Source organism: Eubalaena glacialis, chromosome 11, assembly GCF_028564815.1.
Source record: "Eubalaena glacialis isolate mEubGla1 chromosome 11, mEubGla1.1.hap2.+ XY, whole genome shotgun sequence".
Taxonomy (NCBI): domain Eukaryota; kingdom Metazoa; phylum Chordata; class Mammalia; order Artiodactyla; family Balaenidae; genus Eubalaena; species Eubalaena glacialis.
In genome coordinates this window covers 4,110,899-4,130,875 of record NC_083726.1, presented here as the reverse complement: position 1 = coordinate 4,130,875, position 19,977 = coordinate 4,110,899, and the positions used below count along the sequence as shown (strand labels likewise).

General features: G+C 42.0%; 1 protein-coding gene across 1 annotated transcript in view; it reads left to right on the top strand.

Annotated features, from left to right (window-relative positions):
* ATXN10 (ataxin 10) overlaps positions 1 to 19,977 on the top strand; it is a 156,200-nt gene that overhangs the window by 121,606 nt on the left and 14,617 nt on the right. Inside the window, exon 10 of the mRNA XM_061204219.1 lies at positions 2,579 to 2,642. Within this exon, the coding sequence (XP_061060202.1) occupies positions 2,579 to 2,642 (64 nt within the window). The remainder of the gene's footprint in view (positions 1 to 2,578; positions 2,643 to 19,977) is intronic.

The following is a 19,977-nucleotide window of genomic DNA, read 5'->3' as shown; positions in this document are numbered from 1 at the left end:
GGACACAGCTCCCTGGGGACGTCCTGTCAAAATACTGTTTCAGTTCTGTGAAATAATTGTCTTTGTTTCACATGTTGTCGGATTAATTTGTTTCCATTTTCTGTTTTTATAACTTTATAAATTCATTTCTTCAAAATTGAGCTGTAATCGACATATAACAGTATGTTAATTTCAGGTGTACAACATAATGATTCAGTATTTGTATATATGGTGAAATAATCACTACAAGAAGTCTAGTTAACATGTATTATAAACTTAATTTCAAAAATTTCGTGAAGCATATACAGGATCCCAAAGTCAGAATTGTACGACCGGGTACATTCACAGAGGTCTCACCTCTGTTCCTGTTTCGTCCACTTCAGTCTCTGCTTTGCTCTGTAAATAACCATTATTAGTTTTTTATTTAACCCTTCATTGTTTTTTAATATAAAAAATCATCTGTTTCTCCTCCTTTATTACACAAAAGGTTCACATATAATCCTGTTCTGCACTCTGCTTTTTTCACTTACCATTCTATCCTGATCTCTCCATAGCAGTACATTAGTGATCACGGTTTATTCAACGAGCCTATATCGATGGATGCTTGAGTTGTTTACAGGATTTTTCTTATAAATTGTGCTACATTCAACATCATTACTCATCAGAGCAATGCAAATCAAAACCACAATGACGTAGCACTTCACGTCCACTAGGGTGGCTAAAATAAAAGACAGTGTTATCAAGGATGTAAAGAAATTGGAACCCTCATACATTGCTGGTGGAATGTAAGATGGTACAGCCACTTTGAAAAACAGTCAAGCAGTTCCTCAAAATGTTAAATATAGAGTTACCGTATGACTAAACAATTCCACTCCTTGGTATATAGCCAGAGAATTGAATACATATATCCATTCAAAAATAGGTACATGAATGATTGTAACAGCATTATCATAATAGCCAAAAGTTTGAAACAATTCAAATGTGTGTCAGTGGATGAATGGAAAATAAAATACATATGTAGACATTAGAATATTATTATTCAGCATGCTGATACATGCTTCAACATAGATGAACCTTGGAAGCATTACGATAAGTGAAAGAAACCAGTCACATACTGAATGAGTCCATGTGTATGAAACGCCCAGAATAGGCAAACCCATAGATAAAGAAAGTGGGTTAGTAGTTGCTAAGGGTTGGAGAGAGGAAGAAATAGGACTGACTGCTGATGGGAATGGAGTTTGAAAACTCTCTTGGGGGTAATGAAAATGTTCTAAGATAGTGGTGATAGTGAGACAGCTTTGTGAATATGCTAAAATCCACTGAATTGTATACTGTAAATGGGTGAGTTTTATGGTATGTGAATTATACCTCAATAAAAGTCTTATAAAAATATAAGCTGTGCTGAAGTAAATAACCTTGTACAAACATAATTCCATGTGACACTGTATTTTTGATCCTAGAAATGGGATTACTGGGTCAAAGAGTAAATAACACATGTGATTTTGCTATGTATTGTCCAGTTCCCTACCATAGGGATCGTGCCACTTCGCATTCACTCCAGCAGTGTCTGAGGGTGCCGTTTCCTGTCACCTTACCAGCAGCATGTGTTGTCACACGTGATGATTTGCCCTTCTGGCAGCTGAGAAATGGTATCATAATTTGCCTGCATCTTATTAGGAGCACAGTTGAGCAGATTGTGATATCTCTGCAGTCCATCCGCATTTCTTTTTTTCTGTGCCATTTATGTTCATGTATTTTATCCATTTTTCTGTTGGATTGTTGGTCTTTTCTCAGTTTCTACAAGCTCTGTATATATTAAAATATTAACCCTTTGCCTGTGATATCTTTCAAATAATTTTTACAGCTTTCAATTTGCCTTTTTAAAAAATGTAGTCAAATTTTAAAACCTTTCTCTATTGCTTCTGGGTTTTGAGCCATAGTTAGAAATGTTTTCCCTGCTTCTGGCTAAGAAAAAGAATTCACTTACTAATAAACTGAGATTCATTTGTAGTTTATCCTGCTGAATAATATTAGGAAGAGATCTACTTTTATACGTTTTAAAGAAGTTTTATTGAAGTATAGTTGGTTTGCAGTGTTTAATTATACTTTTTTATTTTTTTCTTTATTTTTGATCTAACTTTTTCAGCTATATGCATACACATACCCCCTCCCTCTTGGACCTCCCTCCCACCCCACCCCCATCCCACCCCACCCCCATCCCACCCCTCTAGGTCGTCACAGAGCACTGAGCTGAGCTCCCTGTGCTGTACTGCAGGTTCCCAAGAGCTATCTGTTTTACACGTGGTAGTGTATTTATGTCAAAGCTAATCTCCCAATTCATCCCATTTATACTTTTTTATATGGCTGTCCAGTTGTCCAACATGTTTGAGGACGGGTGAAAAGAAAAATAAAGTACCACTTTTTGTTTACGTCTGTTTTTAAATATTTCTGGATTGATATAGGTGTTTCAGGTAATTGCACAATCAGTATTATTATAGCAGGGAGTAAGGAAATAAAAAAGGAGCAACAGATCACCTATAATCTCCAGCCCTTCCCAGGCTGTTTCAGCGTGTCAATTTGTCTTCTCTGTTCTTCGTAGGTGAACGAGCTGGATGGCATTCCCCTGATCCTGGACAGCTGTAGCATCGATGACAGCAACCCCTGTATCCTTGATGAGACTCATGAGCGTTAGTTCACCCTCGGGGGCCTTAGCGGAACAAGGCCCTTGCCTGGTATTCATTCAGGAGGCAGCTGGCTGGCTTTCTTGGTGGCTCGTTCCTAAGAACTAAGCCACTTTCTCAAGGTGCGGGGCTGGAGTGTCACTCCTGCGGTCTGTGCAGCGTAGTGAGCTCAAGTTTTCGAGGTGACTAGGACATTCTAAACCAGCCTTCTACTACAGAGTGCCTTAAGACTCTGAGGCAAAAGCTCATCCATGGCCCCTGTGTTCGCTGCATGTCACTGATGTCACCTTTCCAAACACTGTGTCCCTTGGAGTAAATGTGAAGAAGCTTACATTTTTTTCTATAAAGATTCGAGGTATCCAGTCCTCTGGAAGAACCATTTTAACACTAGTTTGGAGGCCTCTGAGACCTCAGGAATGGGGAGAAACGTTTCAGTGGCCCCGAATTCTGGTTTTGGTTGGGTACAGTCTTGCGACCCTCTGTTAGTGATGCTGGGGGCTCTGGCTCTTGCCCTTACCTGGTTTGACCACCCTTCTGGAGGGTGTTCTGCAGGGAACTTGCTTCTTCCTCCCCGCCCCCACTCCACCAACCAAGGTCTTGCCCTGTCAGAAACTGATCTAGTACAGTGATGAGGAACCAGGGACTGGGTACAGCCTGTTAAGTTTGAGAGATAATCTGTTTTACTTCAAGACCTTCCCTGGTGAGAATCAAACTTAGGCCAGTCCCGTGCCCTGGCTGTTGTGTGGCCTGGTGCTTATTGCAGGTGGGGGGCAGGGGTGAATAAGGCCATTGCAAGGACTTTGAGATTGTAACCCTGAGGGAGACCGAGGAGGAGGGGAATTTTATTTGTAAAATGCTCACTGTGGTTTCTGTCAAGAAGAGAAAAGGAGCTGATGAAAATCTTGTGTTTCAAAGTAAGTAGATTGAGAAATGCTTATTATTTGTGCTAAAGATACTGTCATTTGTCTGATTAGCAATAGAAGAAAATCTCCTGTTTTAAAGAGCATGATAGCTTATAAGCTCAGTCAGGGAAAGACAAATAAACAGCCTCAGAAGACTTTTGTTCAAGGTAAAACAGAGTCGGTTCACTGCATTGCATTATGATCAGGCACCACAGGCTGTGCTCATTAGGGAGTTTTGAAATATTTTAGCCCCAAGAAAGGAAAGGAAAAAGAAGAAAGCTTTCTGTCACAGGAAAGCAGTAAAAGAACATTCAGGTGTAACTGCAGGTGTTGCATTTCCTGATGAAAAAGATGATTTATTGCAAACAAAGAAATCCACCCAGTTTTACTTTTATATTCCCTGAATTGACCTTCTAGTGAGAAAAGGTTTTTATTGCTAATCTTTGGCCTTTAGCAAAGACCAAAAAATTAAAAGTCTGTTGCACACAGCACATCATAGTTCTGCCGATACGCTGCATGTGGCTCATGCTTAAAAAGTCTTTTATGTTGGCATCCTCCTTGCCGGATATTCATTCATTCATTCTTTCGTTCACTTCTTTCAGGCAACGTTTATTGAGTCCTTACTATGGATTTACATACATTACAACACTGTGAAGCAGTTACTGACAACACTGTGAAGCAGATACTGTTATCATTATCCGCACTATTTGTAGGTGAGAAAACAAACTGAGAGAGCCTTAGTGACTTGTCCTGAAGGTCAGACCCAGAATTTAAACTTGGTGTGTACCTGATTCTTAGCTGCTTTCCTAAACTGCCTCCTTGTAAGTCACTGGGAGGGAACAGAACACGTACAGAGAAAGCACAGTAACATATTCACGTAGTGGAGAAATTACTCAGAATTATAAATTGAAAAAATGTAGATGGACAATCTATATAGATAAATGGTTTTTTAAATGATAATTAATGGAGCATTGCAAGCTTCCAGAATCTCCTTTAAATTGTCAAGAAGAGGCAAAATGTTACATGTTTCGCGTTATGTACATCTAGTAACTCCTTGGACTTTTGTTTATAAACACCTACTAGATTTTCAAGACATACAAAGTACACTTAACAAGATATGAGATACATACCAAAATATGAGAGCAAAGGGAGAATGATGGTTGAATGGTCAGAAATGAAGAAGTATTATAGCCTAGGGATTCAATTTTTAGATGTGAGCCATAAATTAAAACCTGGCCTCCCTAGTAGCCAGAGCAAATAGGGCCATAATACAGATCACAGAATAAACCCACCCCCTGCTCCTCCTCCACACTGTTGCTCGGCTCCTGCTCTCAGGCAGGTTTTCCCAACAATTATTTAATTCCCCTGACCTTGCCTCCTTACCCCTCATTCACTCCCCCACCCCCATTCATATGTTTTTTTTCTTTCCTATATTTTTTATTCATCAAAATAATAAATCTGTATTTTTTTTTTTTTTTTTTAATGCCAAAAGGTGTAGAATGGGGGAGTGAGTTCTCTGGCTCCACCCTCCACACTTTGCAATTCACTCTCTTTCTTCTAGTAGTTGCTTTTCTGTAACTAAGTAATATGCTTTGCTGCTGTTTCTTGATATATCGCATCTTGATGTGACCTGTTTACTTTGTTATGACACTAGGATTTAGCCCTTGTATACCACCTCCTCTCCTCCCTCCCTCATGCTCCCGCTATAGTTAAGATCCTATTTGCTCTGTTGCCTGCATGACTGGTGAGGCTGAGCATCTTCTAAAAATGTTTGTTTACCATTTGGATTTCGTGTGTGTGTGTGTGTGTGTGTGTAAAATGTGCTTGATCAAAACCTTTTGCCCATTTTTTCATTGGGTTATCTTTTTATAATTTGTTTGTAATAGATCTTTATATATTCTAGATAGAAGTTCTCTGTCAGCTACATGTGTTGCTAATATTTCCTTTCCCTCGTTCTATGACTTACCTTGTCATTCCCTTTATAGCTTTTTTTTTTTTTTAATTAACAGAAGTTCTTAACTTTTAGTCAAATTTATCACTTTTTCTTTATGGTTAGTTTTTTAGGTGTGTATCTTGTTAAAGAAATATTTTCATACCCTCAGGTCATGATGATAATCTATATTCTGAATACTTCATGTTTTTATCTTTTATATTTATTTATTTTTAAAAATTTTATTGGAGTGTAGTTGCTTTACAATGTTGTGTTAGTTTCTGCTGTACAGCAAAGTGAATCAGCTATACGTATACATATATCCCCTCTTTTTTGGATTTCTTCCCCATTTAGGTCACCACAGAGCATTGATACCTTTTGTATTTAGGTCTATAGTTCACTTGGAGTTGATTTTTGTGTATGGTGTGAGTTAGGGGTCTATTTCTGTGTTTTTCCATATGGACACGCAATTGTCCCAGCCCAGTTATTGAAAAGAACACACATTGTCTACTGTAGTGCCAGTTGTATCGTAAGTCAAGTGTCCATATATGTGTGGGTCTGGACTCTCTTTTCTTTTCCGTTGATCTCTGTGTTCTATCCCTGTACCAGTACTATGGTGTTAAGTACTGTCACTTTCTAAAGTATCTTGATATCAGTCGAGTGAGGCCTTCCAACTCGTTTCTTCTTTTTTAAGAGTATTATGGCTATTTTTGGTCATTTGTATTTGCCCATAAAAATGTTAAAACCAGCGAGTCAAATTCTACACATTCACACTTGTGTGTTTTTGTGCACACATGTGCATACACACATGCACACATATGAAATCACCACCAACAAAAACAATGTAAAATCCCCACATGTTGAATTACTCATTGAGATTGCTTTGGCTAAAATCAACGTAATGAGAATTGACATCTGAGTCTTCTAACCCATGAACATGGTATATCTGTCCATTTATTTAGGATTATTACTTTTCAGCTTTTATTCCTCTCTGTGTATTTCTATAGCTTCTTTGCGTGGATTTTAGTATGTATTATTTTGGTTATCATGCATTTCAAGTGTTTTCTAATTTCTATTATGTTTTTTTTTTGACCCATGGATTATTTAGAAATGCATTTCTTAAATTCTAAACAAATAAGAATTACCTTTTGGAGATTGATTTCTAACATAAATTCATTATGATCAAAGAGCACATACTTGATGTTCTTTGTCCTATGAAATTTATTAAGACTTACTTTATGACCCAGTGTGTGGTCAGTTTCTGCAGCTGTTGTGTGTGTGCTTGAAAATCACATCTATTCTCTAGTAGTGGAGTACAGTATTTTTAGGTCAAGTTTGTAAAATTTTTACATTTTTAGTGATATTTTTGTCTACTTTGGTTTATTGGTTGTGGAGAGAAATGTTTTAAAAATATCAGCCTATGATTATAGATTTCTCTAAATTTCTCCTTTTAGTTATGTAAAATTTTTCTTTATATATTTTGAGACAACATTATTAGATTAAGGGGTATAATAGGTCTTGAAAAATATCCCTGTTGTCACTGTAAAGTGACCCTCTGTATCTCTCAAAATGTTTTTTGCCTGTTACTAATATAGCTACTTTATCTCACTTTTGGTTGGTATTTACATGGTATAACCTTTACAATCCTTTTATTTTCAGTCTTTCTGTATCAGAGGTGTTTGTTGTAAACAGCATAGTTGATTTTTTCTTAATCTAGTTTCTTTGCCTTTTAGCTATTGCATTTAGCCCATTTATATTTACTGTAATTACTGATGTGTTTGTATTTAAGCTACTCTGGTTTGCTTTCTATTTTATTTTATTTTTCTCTCTTTCTTTTGGATTGATTGTTTTATATAATTCAATGTTTATCTTTTTCTAGTTTAAAAGTTTTTAATTCTTTTTTTCTATTCTGTTAATAGTGCCCTGGGAAATTACAACATGCATCCTAGACTGAGGAAAATCTAATGTTTTTCAGACCTTTACCCCCTTCCCAGATAATACAGGACCACTCAGCACCCCCCAATTTATATGCTGCTGTTGTTATATATTTTTATTCTGTTTTTACAACTCTGTAAGATGTTATTATCGTAGTTCTATAACATCAGTGTTCATTTAGATCTATCCACATACTTACTACTTTCCTGCCTTTCACCCCTTCTTATAGCTTTGTCTGTCCACCTGGGATCATTTTCCTTCGGACTGAAGTCCTTCTTTTAGAATTTCCTTTAAAGTGGGTTCATGGGTGAGGAACCATCTGAGTTTGTTTGAAAATGTATGCCTGATTCCAGCATTTTGTTGTGATAGCTACAGGATCTCAGTGTTTTAATATGTATACTTTGACTTAATTCTAGTATTTCCAGCATGGTATCTGCACCCTCTGCATCTGGTATCCTCCATGCCAGAGTGTCTCTACTTTTTTTGTTGGATGGATTTGGGACATAATCTGGAAGGAGAATCAACAAGACTTGGTGACACTTCAAAGGCGGGAGAATAAAAAAAAAACAGCATCACAGGTGACTCCCAGGTTTCTGACCTGAGCAACTAGATGGATGGAGATATTCCCACATTTATTGAGAAAGGGAATAATTTCAAAGGAGAATATAGACAGATGAATGTGTTCATAAGCTTCATCATTTGCCTGTTGTCACCAGTCACCTCTGAATTGTCAGAGTCAATGGATGCTTTGCAGTTCTCATCATATTAAAACTCAGCTCAACAGATCTCATCACTTCCTCCTTAACATAACACTTTTTTCTTTCATGATAGTACCTCCTCTTGGTTTTTTTTCACGTCTTCCTGGCTCCTCCTCCTTATTCTCTGTTGTTACTCCCTCTTCTACACAACTTTTAAACGTTGGAGTTCTCCTGGACATTCCAGAGCTCAGGCTCTCTCTTCTCACTCTACATTTTCTCCCTAAAGAATCTCACCCATTTATTCCTTTATTCGTTTATTCATTCAATGTTTATTGAACACCTTTTATGTCCCAGACACTATTCTGGGCCCGTGGAATGACAGGGAATCCTGTAGGGAGGCTATTGGCATCATCGAGGCAGGAGATGACAGTGGCCTGGGCCAGGCTGGTAGCCGTGGAGATGGGAGATGAAGTTGTATTCTGGGTATTCTTAAGGCTTTAAACATCATCTGTTCACCTTTGTCTACCACATTTATTCTCTAGACAGACCTCTCTTCTGAGTCTCAGGCGTATGTCTCTGACACCCTGCTTAACATTTTGCTTGCATATCTTATTGACATCCCAAACCTAGGATGTCCAAAGTTAACCTATTAATATCTCTGCAAAATTCTCCCCTGTCTTTTTCAATAAATGTGGGAATATCTCCATCCATCTAGTTGCTCAGGTCAGAAATCTGGGAGTCACTCATGATGCTGTTTTTTATTCTCCTGCCTCTAAAGTGTCACCAAGTCTTGATTCTCCCTCCAGAATACGTCCCAAATGCACCCATTTCCCTTCATCTCCATTGCTACCATCCAGTCCATACTCTCCTCACCCCTGGCCTGGATGTCAGCAGTAGCTTCCTAACTCACCTTTCAGCTTCTGGTTTTGTTGTGTTGCGGTGATATTTATTCCCCATCCATTCAGTGCAGTCTTTTAAAACCAAAATAGGGTCATTCCTCTCTGCCTCTTGACTCTCCCTGCCCCACACCATCCCTCATAAACATGCCCATTTACAAAACCTCCAAGCCTGTCCATTGTCCTTAGAATAAATCCACAGGCTCCAGCACGTCCTGAGAGGTCCTGTGTGGTCTTGCCCCACCTGCCTCTTCATTTACCTCCAGACCGGTCTTCCTTTTTTATTTTTTCTTTTGCCCTGCCCAGGTACGTGGGGAGTTTCTTGCCTTTTGGGAAGTCTGAGGTCTTCTGCCAGCGCTCAGTAGGTGTTCTGTAGGAGTTGTTCCACATGTAGATGTATTTCTGATGTATCTGTGGGGAGGAAGGTGATCTCCACGTCTTACTCTTCGGCCATCTTGAAGCTCCTCCCGGTCTCCCTTTTTAGCATTCCCCAGAGACTCTTCGTTTTTTGTGTCTCAGATCTGTCTAATTTCTCACCTCAAGGCAGTCGTTACGCTCGTCTCTCAGCCTGGACTCTCTCCCCTGGCTCAGTCCCCCTTGTCTCCATGTCCACCCTCCTCGTCTCTTCCTCAGGGAAGCCTTGCCTGTTGACCCCTCCTAGAACCTGCTCTGTTCCTTCAGCTTATCACGGTCTGTAACTGAATGAATGTTTGTGCATTTATGTCTTAATTACCCTCTAGACCAAGGCCCATAATGGTAGGGACCATTTTTTCTGTTTTTCACCTAATTATAATATGCCGCTGTCAGGTGCATAGTAAATGTCCAATAAATATTTCTTAGATGGGTAGGTGACTGAGTAAAACAGTGAACAACTGAATGAAAAAACAGCAGCTTGAGGAAGTTTTGTGTGTGTGTGTGTTTGATGGGTGAGGGGTGGTTCAAAGCACAGGAGAAATTTCTCCCACGGGTTTGATGATTCTCTTGTGAATTGAATAAGCTTGGTTTGACAGTGATACTCTTTCATCTGGTTTGGTTTAACCCCTTCTTCTAATAACTCACACCAATCAAGCTTTCATTGAACTTTAATTTCAGTATTTTGTGTTAAAAAGCAATAGATATTTTGGATATGCCTAGACTAGGAATCAGTGCAGATAGTAAATGTCAGTTAACAGAAATACCTCCGTTCTCTGATCACCCTGGATTGACTAGCTGTGTCCGTGTACTCACGCATCCTCCACGGGGTGGGGTGGGGGTGAGGGCTCGTGTTACCTTAGGGTAGCAGTCCTTGTTCCCCATGGGAAATCTGTGGTTTGGACCCTATGAAAGACTTCCTCTTTACTTGGGGATTAGGAATTTCAAGGTGGCATATCAGGGCAAACTAAGCTGAAAACTCTCCCAGGCTAAGAACTGGGCTGGAAGGCTTCCTGTCCCATTTCTTGGAGGTGGCTTCTAGAGACCGACCGGGACTTCTAGTTCCAGGGAAGAGACAACATCTGAGCGGGGTGCTTAACCCCAAAGGACGGCGCTCTGCGACGGCTGCTGCGTCAGGGACACAAGACCAGCTGTTCACTCGCCGGCTCCCTTGCGGAGACCCGCAGTAATGCCACAGTAGCAGATGCCATCGGAACATTCCAGCTCCGCTCCCACAGGGTCCATTTCTTATTTGTCACTTATTGTGGCAAGTGGGATTTTTTATTGTTGTTGTTTCCAAATAGAAACAGCTGAAGTTTATTTGAAATGTTTTCCCTTGATTCTTTTTTGATCTATGTTTTGATCAGTTGTCCTTGATGTGGTTTTTCTTTTTTTTATATTGTTTTTATTGGAGGGGGAGGGGACAGGGATAGGATGAGAGTCTAAACAGGGTTGGGGTTTTTTTCTGTTCTTTTCTTTCTTTTTCTTCCTTCCTTTCTCTTTCCTTCTTTCTTTCTTTTTTTATCGAAAGGCCTCATTTGTAAGTTTTACTTGTGTACAGAAATGTAACTGTTTATAGGAATAATAACCAAACAGCATTTCCCCAGTAATCTCGTGTTCGGGAAGTATGGCATAGTGGCAAGACGATAAGTTCTGGGGCTAGACAGATGCAGATTCTGCCACTTCTTAACCTCTAAACACTTCACTTAACCTCTGTTGTGGGTTTTAGCTTATTTATCTAAAATGGGACCTATCCCCGCAGGGTTATGGTGAATGTGAAATGTCATCATGTTTGCAAAGTGCTCAGCCTATAGTTTCTCAACAAGTAGATGTTCTTGTACAAATATCCTATTATAGCTGTTAATGCCTAGGAGAAAGGTATATTTTCATCTGTGATTGCTCTGTGAGTCAGTGGTAAAACTGAAATAATAATGATAATAATATCACAGGGCAGAAGAGAGAGTCCTCAAACAGATTGACACATGCACAACAAAGGCGCCCCGGTAGCTGAGCAGTAAAGGATGGTCTTTTTCCATAAATGATGCTAGACCAATTTAATATCCGTAGGGGGAAAAAAGCCTACCACCCCTGCCTCATCCCATTCACGAACATTAATTCAAGATGAATCATAGACCTTAATGTGAAAGGGAAAACACAAGAGCTTCTAGAAGGAATTATAAGAGAATATGGTTATTGTCTTAGAAGAGGCAAAGATTTCATAAACAAGACATGAAAATTATAACTGAAAAGCGCTAACTATAAGAGAAAGACTTTGAAAACGTTTTTGCATTGTATATATCTGACAAAGGACTCATACCCATAATATATAAAGGACTCCTGCAAAACAGCAAAGAAAAGGTAATTCAGTTTTTAAGAATGGACAAAAGACCCATGGCATTTCACAAAAGAGGAAATCCAGATGGCCAGTAAATGTATGAAAAGAGCTCAACATCATCACTCATCAGGGAAGGGCAAATTGAACCCACAATAAGGAGCCCACCAGAATGGCTGATAAGAGGGCTGACAGCACCAAGTGACGGCAAGGACGTGGAGCAGCCTGAACTGTAATAAACTGGTGGTGGAGACGTCAACTGGAAAAATCCCCTTGGAAAACTTCGGCATGTCTGCTAACAATAGGTGTCCACCAGCCCTGCGAGCCAGCAGTTGCACCCCTAGGTGTACCCCCAGGAGAAATGCATACACACATCTATCAGAAGATGTGTGCAGGAGGCTTCCTAGTCACATTATTTATAATAGCCCCAAAGTGGAAACATCCCAAATAGTCATCAGTAGTAGAGTAGAAGTTGTGGAATGTTCGTTCCATGGAACAGTACACAGCGGTAAAGAATGAACTGCTCTGTGTAACAGATGGATGAATCTCACTCACATAGTTTTCAGCTAAAGAAGCCAGATTCAAAAAGAGTATACACTGTATGATTCCATTTACACGAAGTTTAAGAACGGGCAGAATTAATCTGTGGCGATAGCAGTCAGAATAGTGGTTACCTTGAGGGGTAGGAGGGCAGCTGTTGATAGGGAAGGGGTACTTGGAGGCCTTCCAGGGTGCTGGGCACATTCTGCGTCTTGATCTGGGTGGGGTTGTGGGATGTGTAGGTGTGAGAAAACCCATCAGGATGTACACTTAGGACGTGTGCGTTCTGTTGCTCCTCACATGAAAATTTAAAAAATCATTGAGTTATTTCTAGGTGCCAAACCCTGTGCTATACCCTTTACCTACATTATCTTGCACAATTTTTTTTTTTAACAAGCCTCTTTGTTGGGAACTATTACTTTACAGATGAGAAAAGTAAAGCTCAGAGAGTTGGTTCCCTGACTGCAGCTGGTCCGGGCTCTCCCAGCTCGTGCGTGGCAGGACCAAGGTGCTGAGCCCAGGGTTGTCTAGTTAAAGCGTCTAGACTTCCTTGCGGGTGCTTCCTTCACTCCTTCGCAGTGTTTCTTCCAGTCTCCCTTTCTTGGGGGACACGTGGGCATTCAGATGGGTTGGATGCAGTCTTGAGTTAATTACTCCTGTTGCGTCTAGCACGTGGTACCCACTCACTGCTCTGCTTTGGCCTCAGGTAATAATCGAGGTAGATACCTAAGTCCTGAGGTGGTAGCCGCCTTGGAAAACAGGTACCTCTGCCACGGCCAACTCCTTCCTCTTCTAAGACTTGAGCATGTGTGTCTTGCCTCCTAGAATTTTTCCACAGTCCCCCTTAACTGAACCTGAGTCCCTCGTCTTGGTCTTCTGCGGATCCGTTGTGTTACCCTGCCACTCTGTGAACATAGCACGTGGAAACACCTGGATACGTAACTCTTGCCCTCTAAAAAAGTCTATCCTAGGCGGGATCTGTGTCATATTGCACACCCCACATTGGACCCTGTGTGTTACCACAGTGTGTTCCAAAGCATATTTTTTTCTGCAGTATCTTAAATAGTTATTACATGAGGGAAGGCTTCTAAATAATATATATATGTAGGACCTGTGTTAAGCAGGTGTCTCTCTTGCAGGGCAACACGGAATCTTTACTGTTCTCATGTGCATTTTGGAAACTCTGGACTACAGTGCCACATCTTGGGGAATGCAGGAATTTTAGTATAAACATGGAGACACGTTCCATTCTGTACTTTTTCTTCATGAGGAGTCTAGCTTGTGACTGCGCCTGCCAAGCAGCCGCCAGAGGGAGGCGTTCAGGGAAATGCCTTAAACATTTCAGAATGGCACAGCTGGCTAAACTTGATGTTGTTTATAAAAGGCATCCGTGAATTTCCACACCAGAGAAGTACTTATGCGGTATGCACAAAATGATATGTTTCTGCTTTTAATATCTTACTTTGCCCATCCTAATGTTCAAAGCAGAAATCTTTCTGCTGAAATCAGTCTTTCCTCCTCCGGAGGGGAAGGACTGTCTTCTATTGACTTCTGTGTCCCCAGCATTAAACAGCTGGTGAACCTTCAGTGATCATTTGTTCAGTTGTTGAGCTGACATTAATTAAAACTAGGAAACCTCTTAATGCTGTTTGGCTTTCAAAAGGGAAACTTTGGGTTTGGCTTCCCAGTGATTTAATTTGGTTTTTTAAAGCCTCTCATTGATTCTCTTACCCCTCACCTAGGGTGATTGAAGATGTGCAGACCAAATCTTTCTCCCCATCCAAAGCAAACAAGTGCGCACATGACTTCGCAGGTTAGCGGGGGCCTCCCTGGGACCCTGTGTGAAGCAAGTCAGTGAGGGGCTATGGGTGGGCGATGCGCAGGTGCCACTCCCAGGCTGATGAGAGGGTAACACGCTGCCACCCTGCACCCCACACACGCTCACACAGAGGCAGGCCAAGGCGTCATCTAAATAGACCCGTTCAGGGACTTCCCTGTTGGCGCAGTGGTTAAGAATCCGCCTGCCAATGCAGGGGACACGGGTTCGAGCCCTGGTCCGGGAAGATCCCACATGCCGCGGAGCAACTAAGCCCGTGCACTACAACTACTGAGCCTGAGCTCTAGAGCCCGTGTGCCACAACTACTGAGCCTGCGTGCCACAACTACTGCAGCCCGAGCGCCTGGAGCCCGTGCTCTGCAACAAGAGAAGCCACCGCAATGAGAAGCCCGTGCACCACAACGAAGAGTAGCCCCCACTCGCCGCAACTAGAGAAAGCCAGCGCACAGCAACGAAGACCCAACACAGCCAAAAATTTTTTTTAAAAGACTCAAAGAGCACAAACCTGATGGATTTGACTATATAAATAAATAAACCTGTTCAGAATGAAAGAGGGAAGAAGACTGTGTTACGTAGCTTCTACGGTATCCTAGCAACTGGTTCCCCAGGGCTCGAAGCCGAAAGTTGGGAGGAGTGGGATGTCATATCTTGCATGAGGCTCTCACAAAAGTGGACTCTGTTTCCTTGTTCAGGCGTTTGGGCAAATAGTCCCAACTATTTTAAAATGAGACTAAAATACTTCAGGTCGTACTCCTTCAGATGGTGTCCACTTAGCTCTTAGTTGTGGGCTTCTCGTTTTCTTACGTCCCGAAGATCATAGCGGCTAGAAATGAGAAGTATTGTCAGCACGCTGAAACGTTCGCATGTGAAGGCTGCCGAGCCGCGCGTGTCTCCTGCGCACCCGGAGAGGCCAGAGTGCGTGGTGTGCGCACCTGCCCGCTGACCTCAGGCCTGAACACTCGCCTGGGCTCTGGGTTGGTCTCGCCAAGCCTGCCTCGCTCAGCTGGCCCCCTGCCTCTCGGAGGTCAGAACACATCCACGCATCCGGTCCTGCTCCGTCTTGTTTACTTGCACGAAAAGCACGATTGCTTGAGGTTTATTGTCACGTGAGGTAGAAAATGGGAGTCCGTCCTTTTCCAAGGTGAGGTGCCCGGCGTGAACCGCGTCACCCTTGCTCCCACTCAGCCTGGGTGGGGACGGGGCAAGGCGCCCTCACACCAGAAGCAGTGAGACAGGGCCCTAGGAAGCTGCTCCCTTCGCCTTCCTGGCTGCCACGTTAGCCGGCTGGCTTTGAGGTGACACTGTGTTTTCTTAATTTTACTTCTCAGCCGTTACTATCAGTGTTTTAAGTGCCGCCATATAAAATTAATTTCAAACCAGAAACAAAGCTTTTGCAAACATTTGTTGCCATTAATTTTTGTTCTTAAGGATCCGCTCCTGTGGCTGATTGATTTAACAAATGCTGTCTGATAAGTTTAACTTTAGGGAAAGAACGTCGCTGGGAAACCACGTTAGAAATAACTCGCTTAAATGATTTCACGTTAATCTTCCGTGGCAGTTGTGAGTTTGCTAGCCTAAGTATTTTGAATTTTGAAACTAAAAGAAACTATATGAAATATTTGTTTATTGTTGTATTACTTTTGGTTTTCTTTTAAAAATTTTTTGAAGACTTTATTTTTTAAGAGCAGTTTTAGGCTTACAACAAAGTTGGGAGGACAGTACGGGGACTTCCCATTTTCCCACAGCCCTCGCAGATGCAGAGCCTCCCTCATCAGTAACCCCCACCAGAGGGGCACTTTTGTTTTTTTAACAGAAGTTGAACCTATGTTGACACATCATTATTACCCAGAGTCCATAGTTTAAGGGTCCACTCTCGATGTTGTACTTTCTGTGGGTTTGGACAAATACGTAATGACATGTATCCATCATTGTAGTATCACACAGAGTATTTTCACTGTCCTAAAACTCCTCTGCGCTCCACCTCTGCATTGCCCCTCCCCTGACCCCGGCAACCACTGATCTTTTCCTGTCTCCATAATTCTGCCTTTTCCAGACTGTCACAGAGTTGGAATCATGCAGCACGTAGCCTTCAGATTGGCTTCTTTCACTTGGTAAAGTGCACGTAAGCCTCCTCCATGTCTTGTCGTGGCTTGCTAGCTCATTTCTTTCTTTAGTGCTGAAGAATATTCCATTGTCCGGGTGTACCAAGTACTGGTTTTTCAAAATTCTTTTCTCTAATGCTATGTTTGCATCATAGGCATTCTGCACACCTCCCCAGTCTCTCTCTAGTATAACGTATCGTTTAAAAGAACTTCTATACGTCTTGACTTTGTATTTCAGAAGTTGTATATCTGACGTATAGATTAGACCATAAAGTAGTAAGTCTGAATTATCAGCCTAAAATTCACCTGCATGACAGTTTCCTTCAGACACTGCCTCCCGTGGGGCTGAACTCAAGATTCCAGGGAGCCTGTCTCTGCACGGAATGTGCCGGACGCCTTTTGAAAGTACATTCAGCACACGGTTTACCAGCACAAGGACATCCGAAGGTTCAGTGCTTGGTAATCATAGCTCACCTCTTTCCCCAAATGGCATCACCCAGCTGTCTCACCGGGCCTGTCGTAGTTGAGGTGGACTCCTCCGGCTGTCATACTCAGGGTGGTCCCCGAGGGTGAAGATCTACCTCCAGAAGAGCCGCTGAATGTAGAACAGAAGGATGACTGCCTGCACACAGAGTGCCCAGAGCAGTTCCCGGCACGTGGTTTGTGCTTTAAAAGTGTTGCCGTTGTTATTTAGATGTATATATTTTCTTACAAAGTTAATTAATTGCCAGTTTTTCTTTTTACATTTGCTTTCTTTATTAAAATGAGCAGTGACTTTGGATGTATTTAGGATGGTAATAATTTTTTTTAAATCTCTGTACTTACATAACACTGCCACACAGAATCCGTATTTTGTAAGACACTTGAGAGGTTGGGTTGCTGAAGTTTGGCGCAGAGAAACATGTTCTAGGTACCCTGACTAATGTCAGTATTTTTGCCTGAAATGACCTTAGTCAAATTTAGCAGTGACAGAGAAGGGCCTGGTCAAAACATCGGTGTGCCACAGCCATTTCAAGCACCGTTAAATAGTAACTGGCTGGCTGTCCGTTTTGTGATCATCATTCTTAGCAGGAAGTGTTGGATTCTCTGTACCACTTATTTGTCTAGAACCGGAAGATTTTTAAAAAAGCCCTTACTGGGCGAGTGAGCCTGTGAAGGGATGAGGTTGGCCCTCATTGGATACAGACAAGGGGGCTGAGGGCCGGGCCCTGGAGCCGCCGGGGCAGGAGGCTGGCACCCCTGCTCGTGGGCTGTGATGGGGGAGAGTGACCGGGCCGGCTCTGTCCCGATGCTAACCCTGGTGGCAGCTTCCCCACATTTGTTCGTGGATCTGAGCAGCTCGAAGGGAAGGCAGGGGCCTGCTTTCTGCCTGGCGCTGACGGCCTCACGGGGGTGACAGGGACAGGGAGGCCTCCGGGTGTTCTGGCTTTTCTCGTCCTCACGGTTCTGTGGGTCCACATTACCCCCCTTCATTTGGGTAACGGTCGCAAACTCAGAACATATAAAAATCAAGCTAACTTTCAGACATACTCGCCTTTTCCATTCTTACCGTCCTCAGGTCTGGACGTCTCCTCTGAGGTAGAGACGAGGTGCCTTTGCCCCTGGGGCCGCCAGAGTGGAGCATGGCCGTGTGGCCTGTGAGCCCTGGCCGGCCCCCTCCCCGCGCCGGCAGCTGGCCTCTGAGCTGCCAGGAAAGGCCGTGTGGGCAACGGAGGGACCTCTTCTTCAGGGTTAACTGAGTGCAGCGGAAAACAGGCCCCATGCTGTGCAGAAGCCTCACTGCTGGACAAAAGCCAGGCAAGAGCAAAACTAGGAGGTGGATTGCAGTTTACAACACAGACCCAACCCTGTGCTTGAGAGTTTTCACGTGACTGTGATGAGCCAACTTTTACAAGAGATTCTTGTCTTCATTTTTAGTTAATGGCCTAATTTTACATTCTCATAGAAGCTCACAGAATGAAGACAGTGTCAGATGCAGAGAGAGATCTGCACTTTCTGGTTAAGGATAGGAAAAACCTCTAAAAAGTCAAAACATTTTCCCAGTTTTTGAGAGAAACCAAAATATGTCAGAATCAAAGCTACTCTGCTGTCTTTCTGTCCTAAAGCGCCTTCAGAAACTAGCACAGCTCTTGTTCACGTTTCTTCTGGGTGTAATTAGGAAGCACCAGGAAATCCTAATGGGTTTTCAAGAAGAAAATGACAATGAAAGTTTCCGATGCACAATCCGTCAGATACCCGGGCTGGGAATGGGCTGCACATCCTGGGCAACACTTGTGAATCACTGAGACAGTGGAAGCCACAGAATTCAGAGGAGTTTGGGGGCATTACAGGGCAGTATTTCTTAGGGTGATCTAGTTGAGGGAACATGTGAATTGCATTTGGCAAATCAACCCAAACTTCAAGTTCAGTCATCATCCTAATTTTTTTAAATTGTACTTATCTTGAAATACAGTGTGCGTACCGAAAAGTGGGAGAAGTCTGTGTGTGGTGTTTGCAAATAATTGTAAAGCAGACGTGTGTAACCAACACCCAGGTCAAGGTGAAAAACACTGCCAGACTTCGCTGAGCCCCTCCCCGTCCGAGCTCCTTATCAGGCATCCCTGCCCTCCTCTGGTTAGCTCCTGTGTATGCGGCCTACACAGTGTGCTTTGGGTTGGCCGTCTTTGAAATTCATATAAATGGAATCATGGCTTGCATTGTTTTGTCATTTGTCACTCAAAAGCATGATTGTGAGATTCATGCAAACCGTTGCATGTAGTTTACCGTATAGTATTCCACTGCAAGAAGATTTAACGTTTATTCATTCATTCAGTGCCGGACATGTGGCTCATTTCCACTTTGGGGCTATCACAGTTAATGCTGCTGTGAACTTTTCCATACACGCATGTATCCTGGCACGTGAGCATGAGGTTTTTTAAGGAATGGAATCTCTGTATCTTGCATATCTTCAGCTTTATTCTAGATGATGCCAAACTCTTTTTGGAATTGATCGTACCAGTTTATACCCCCATCAGCAGTATAAGAGCTCCCTTTCCTTTACCTTCTTATCAACACTTGATGCGGTCACTTAAAAATTTTTGCCATTCTGTTGAGTATAATATGTCCTTGTGATGTTATTTTAAATACTCTAGTAATAAGTACATTTTGATTTTTTGTTGATCATTTGGTTTATTGACCATTTGGATTTCCTGTGTCATGAAGATGTTCAGGTTTTTTTTATTCCTATGTTTTCTTTGTTTTTAATGGATTCATAGGAATTTTTTCTACATTCAGGATATAAATTTTTTGTTCATTTATCAGTATTGTAGTGGTCTCTCCCATCCTGTGTCGTTTTATTTTGTTTTGTTTTTTATTTTCTTTATATCTTTTTACTGTCGAGATGTAAATTATATATAGTAAAATGAGAAACTTGCAAATGAATGTCTCAGCGTATGTATGCACCCATGTAACCATCACCCAGATGAAGACACAGAAATTCTCATCCCCCTAGAAGGCTCCTTTGTGCCCCTTCTCACCCAGTACCAATCCCCAGAGCTGTTCTGACTTCTGTGGTGTTTTCCCTCTGTGGTTAGTGGGTTTTGTGTCTTCTTGAAGACCCTGAGGTTATAAGACTATTCTTCTGTGTTTTCATCTAAAAGCTTTATAGTTTTGCCTTTCCCGTTTAGATCTATATCTATCAGAAGTTAATTTGTATTTATGGTGTACAGTAGGGGCTCAGATTTTTAAATTCCCCC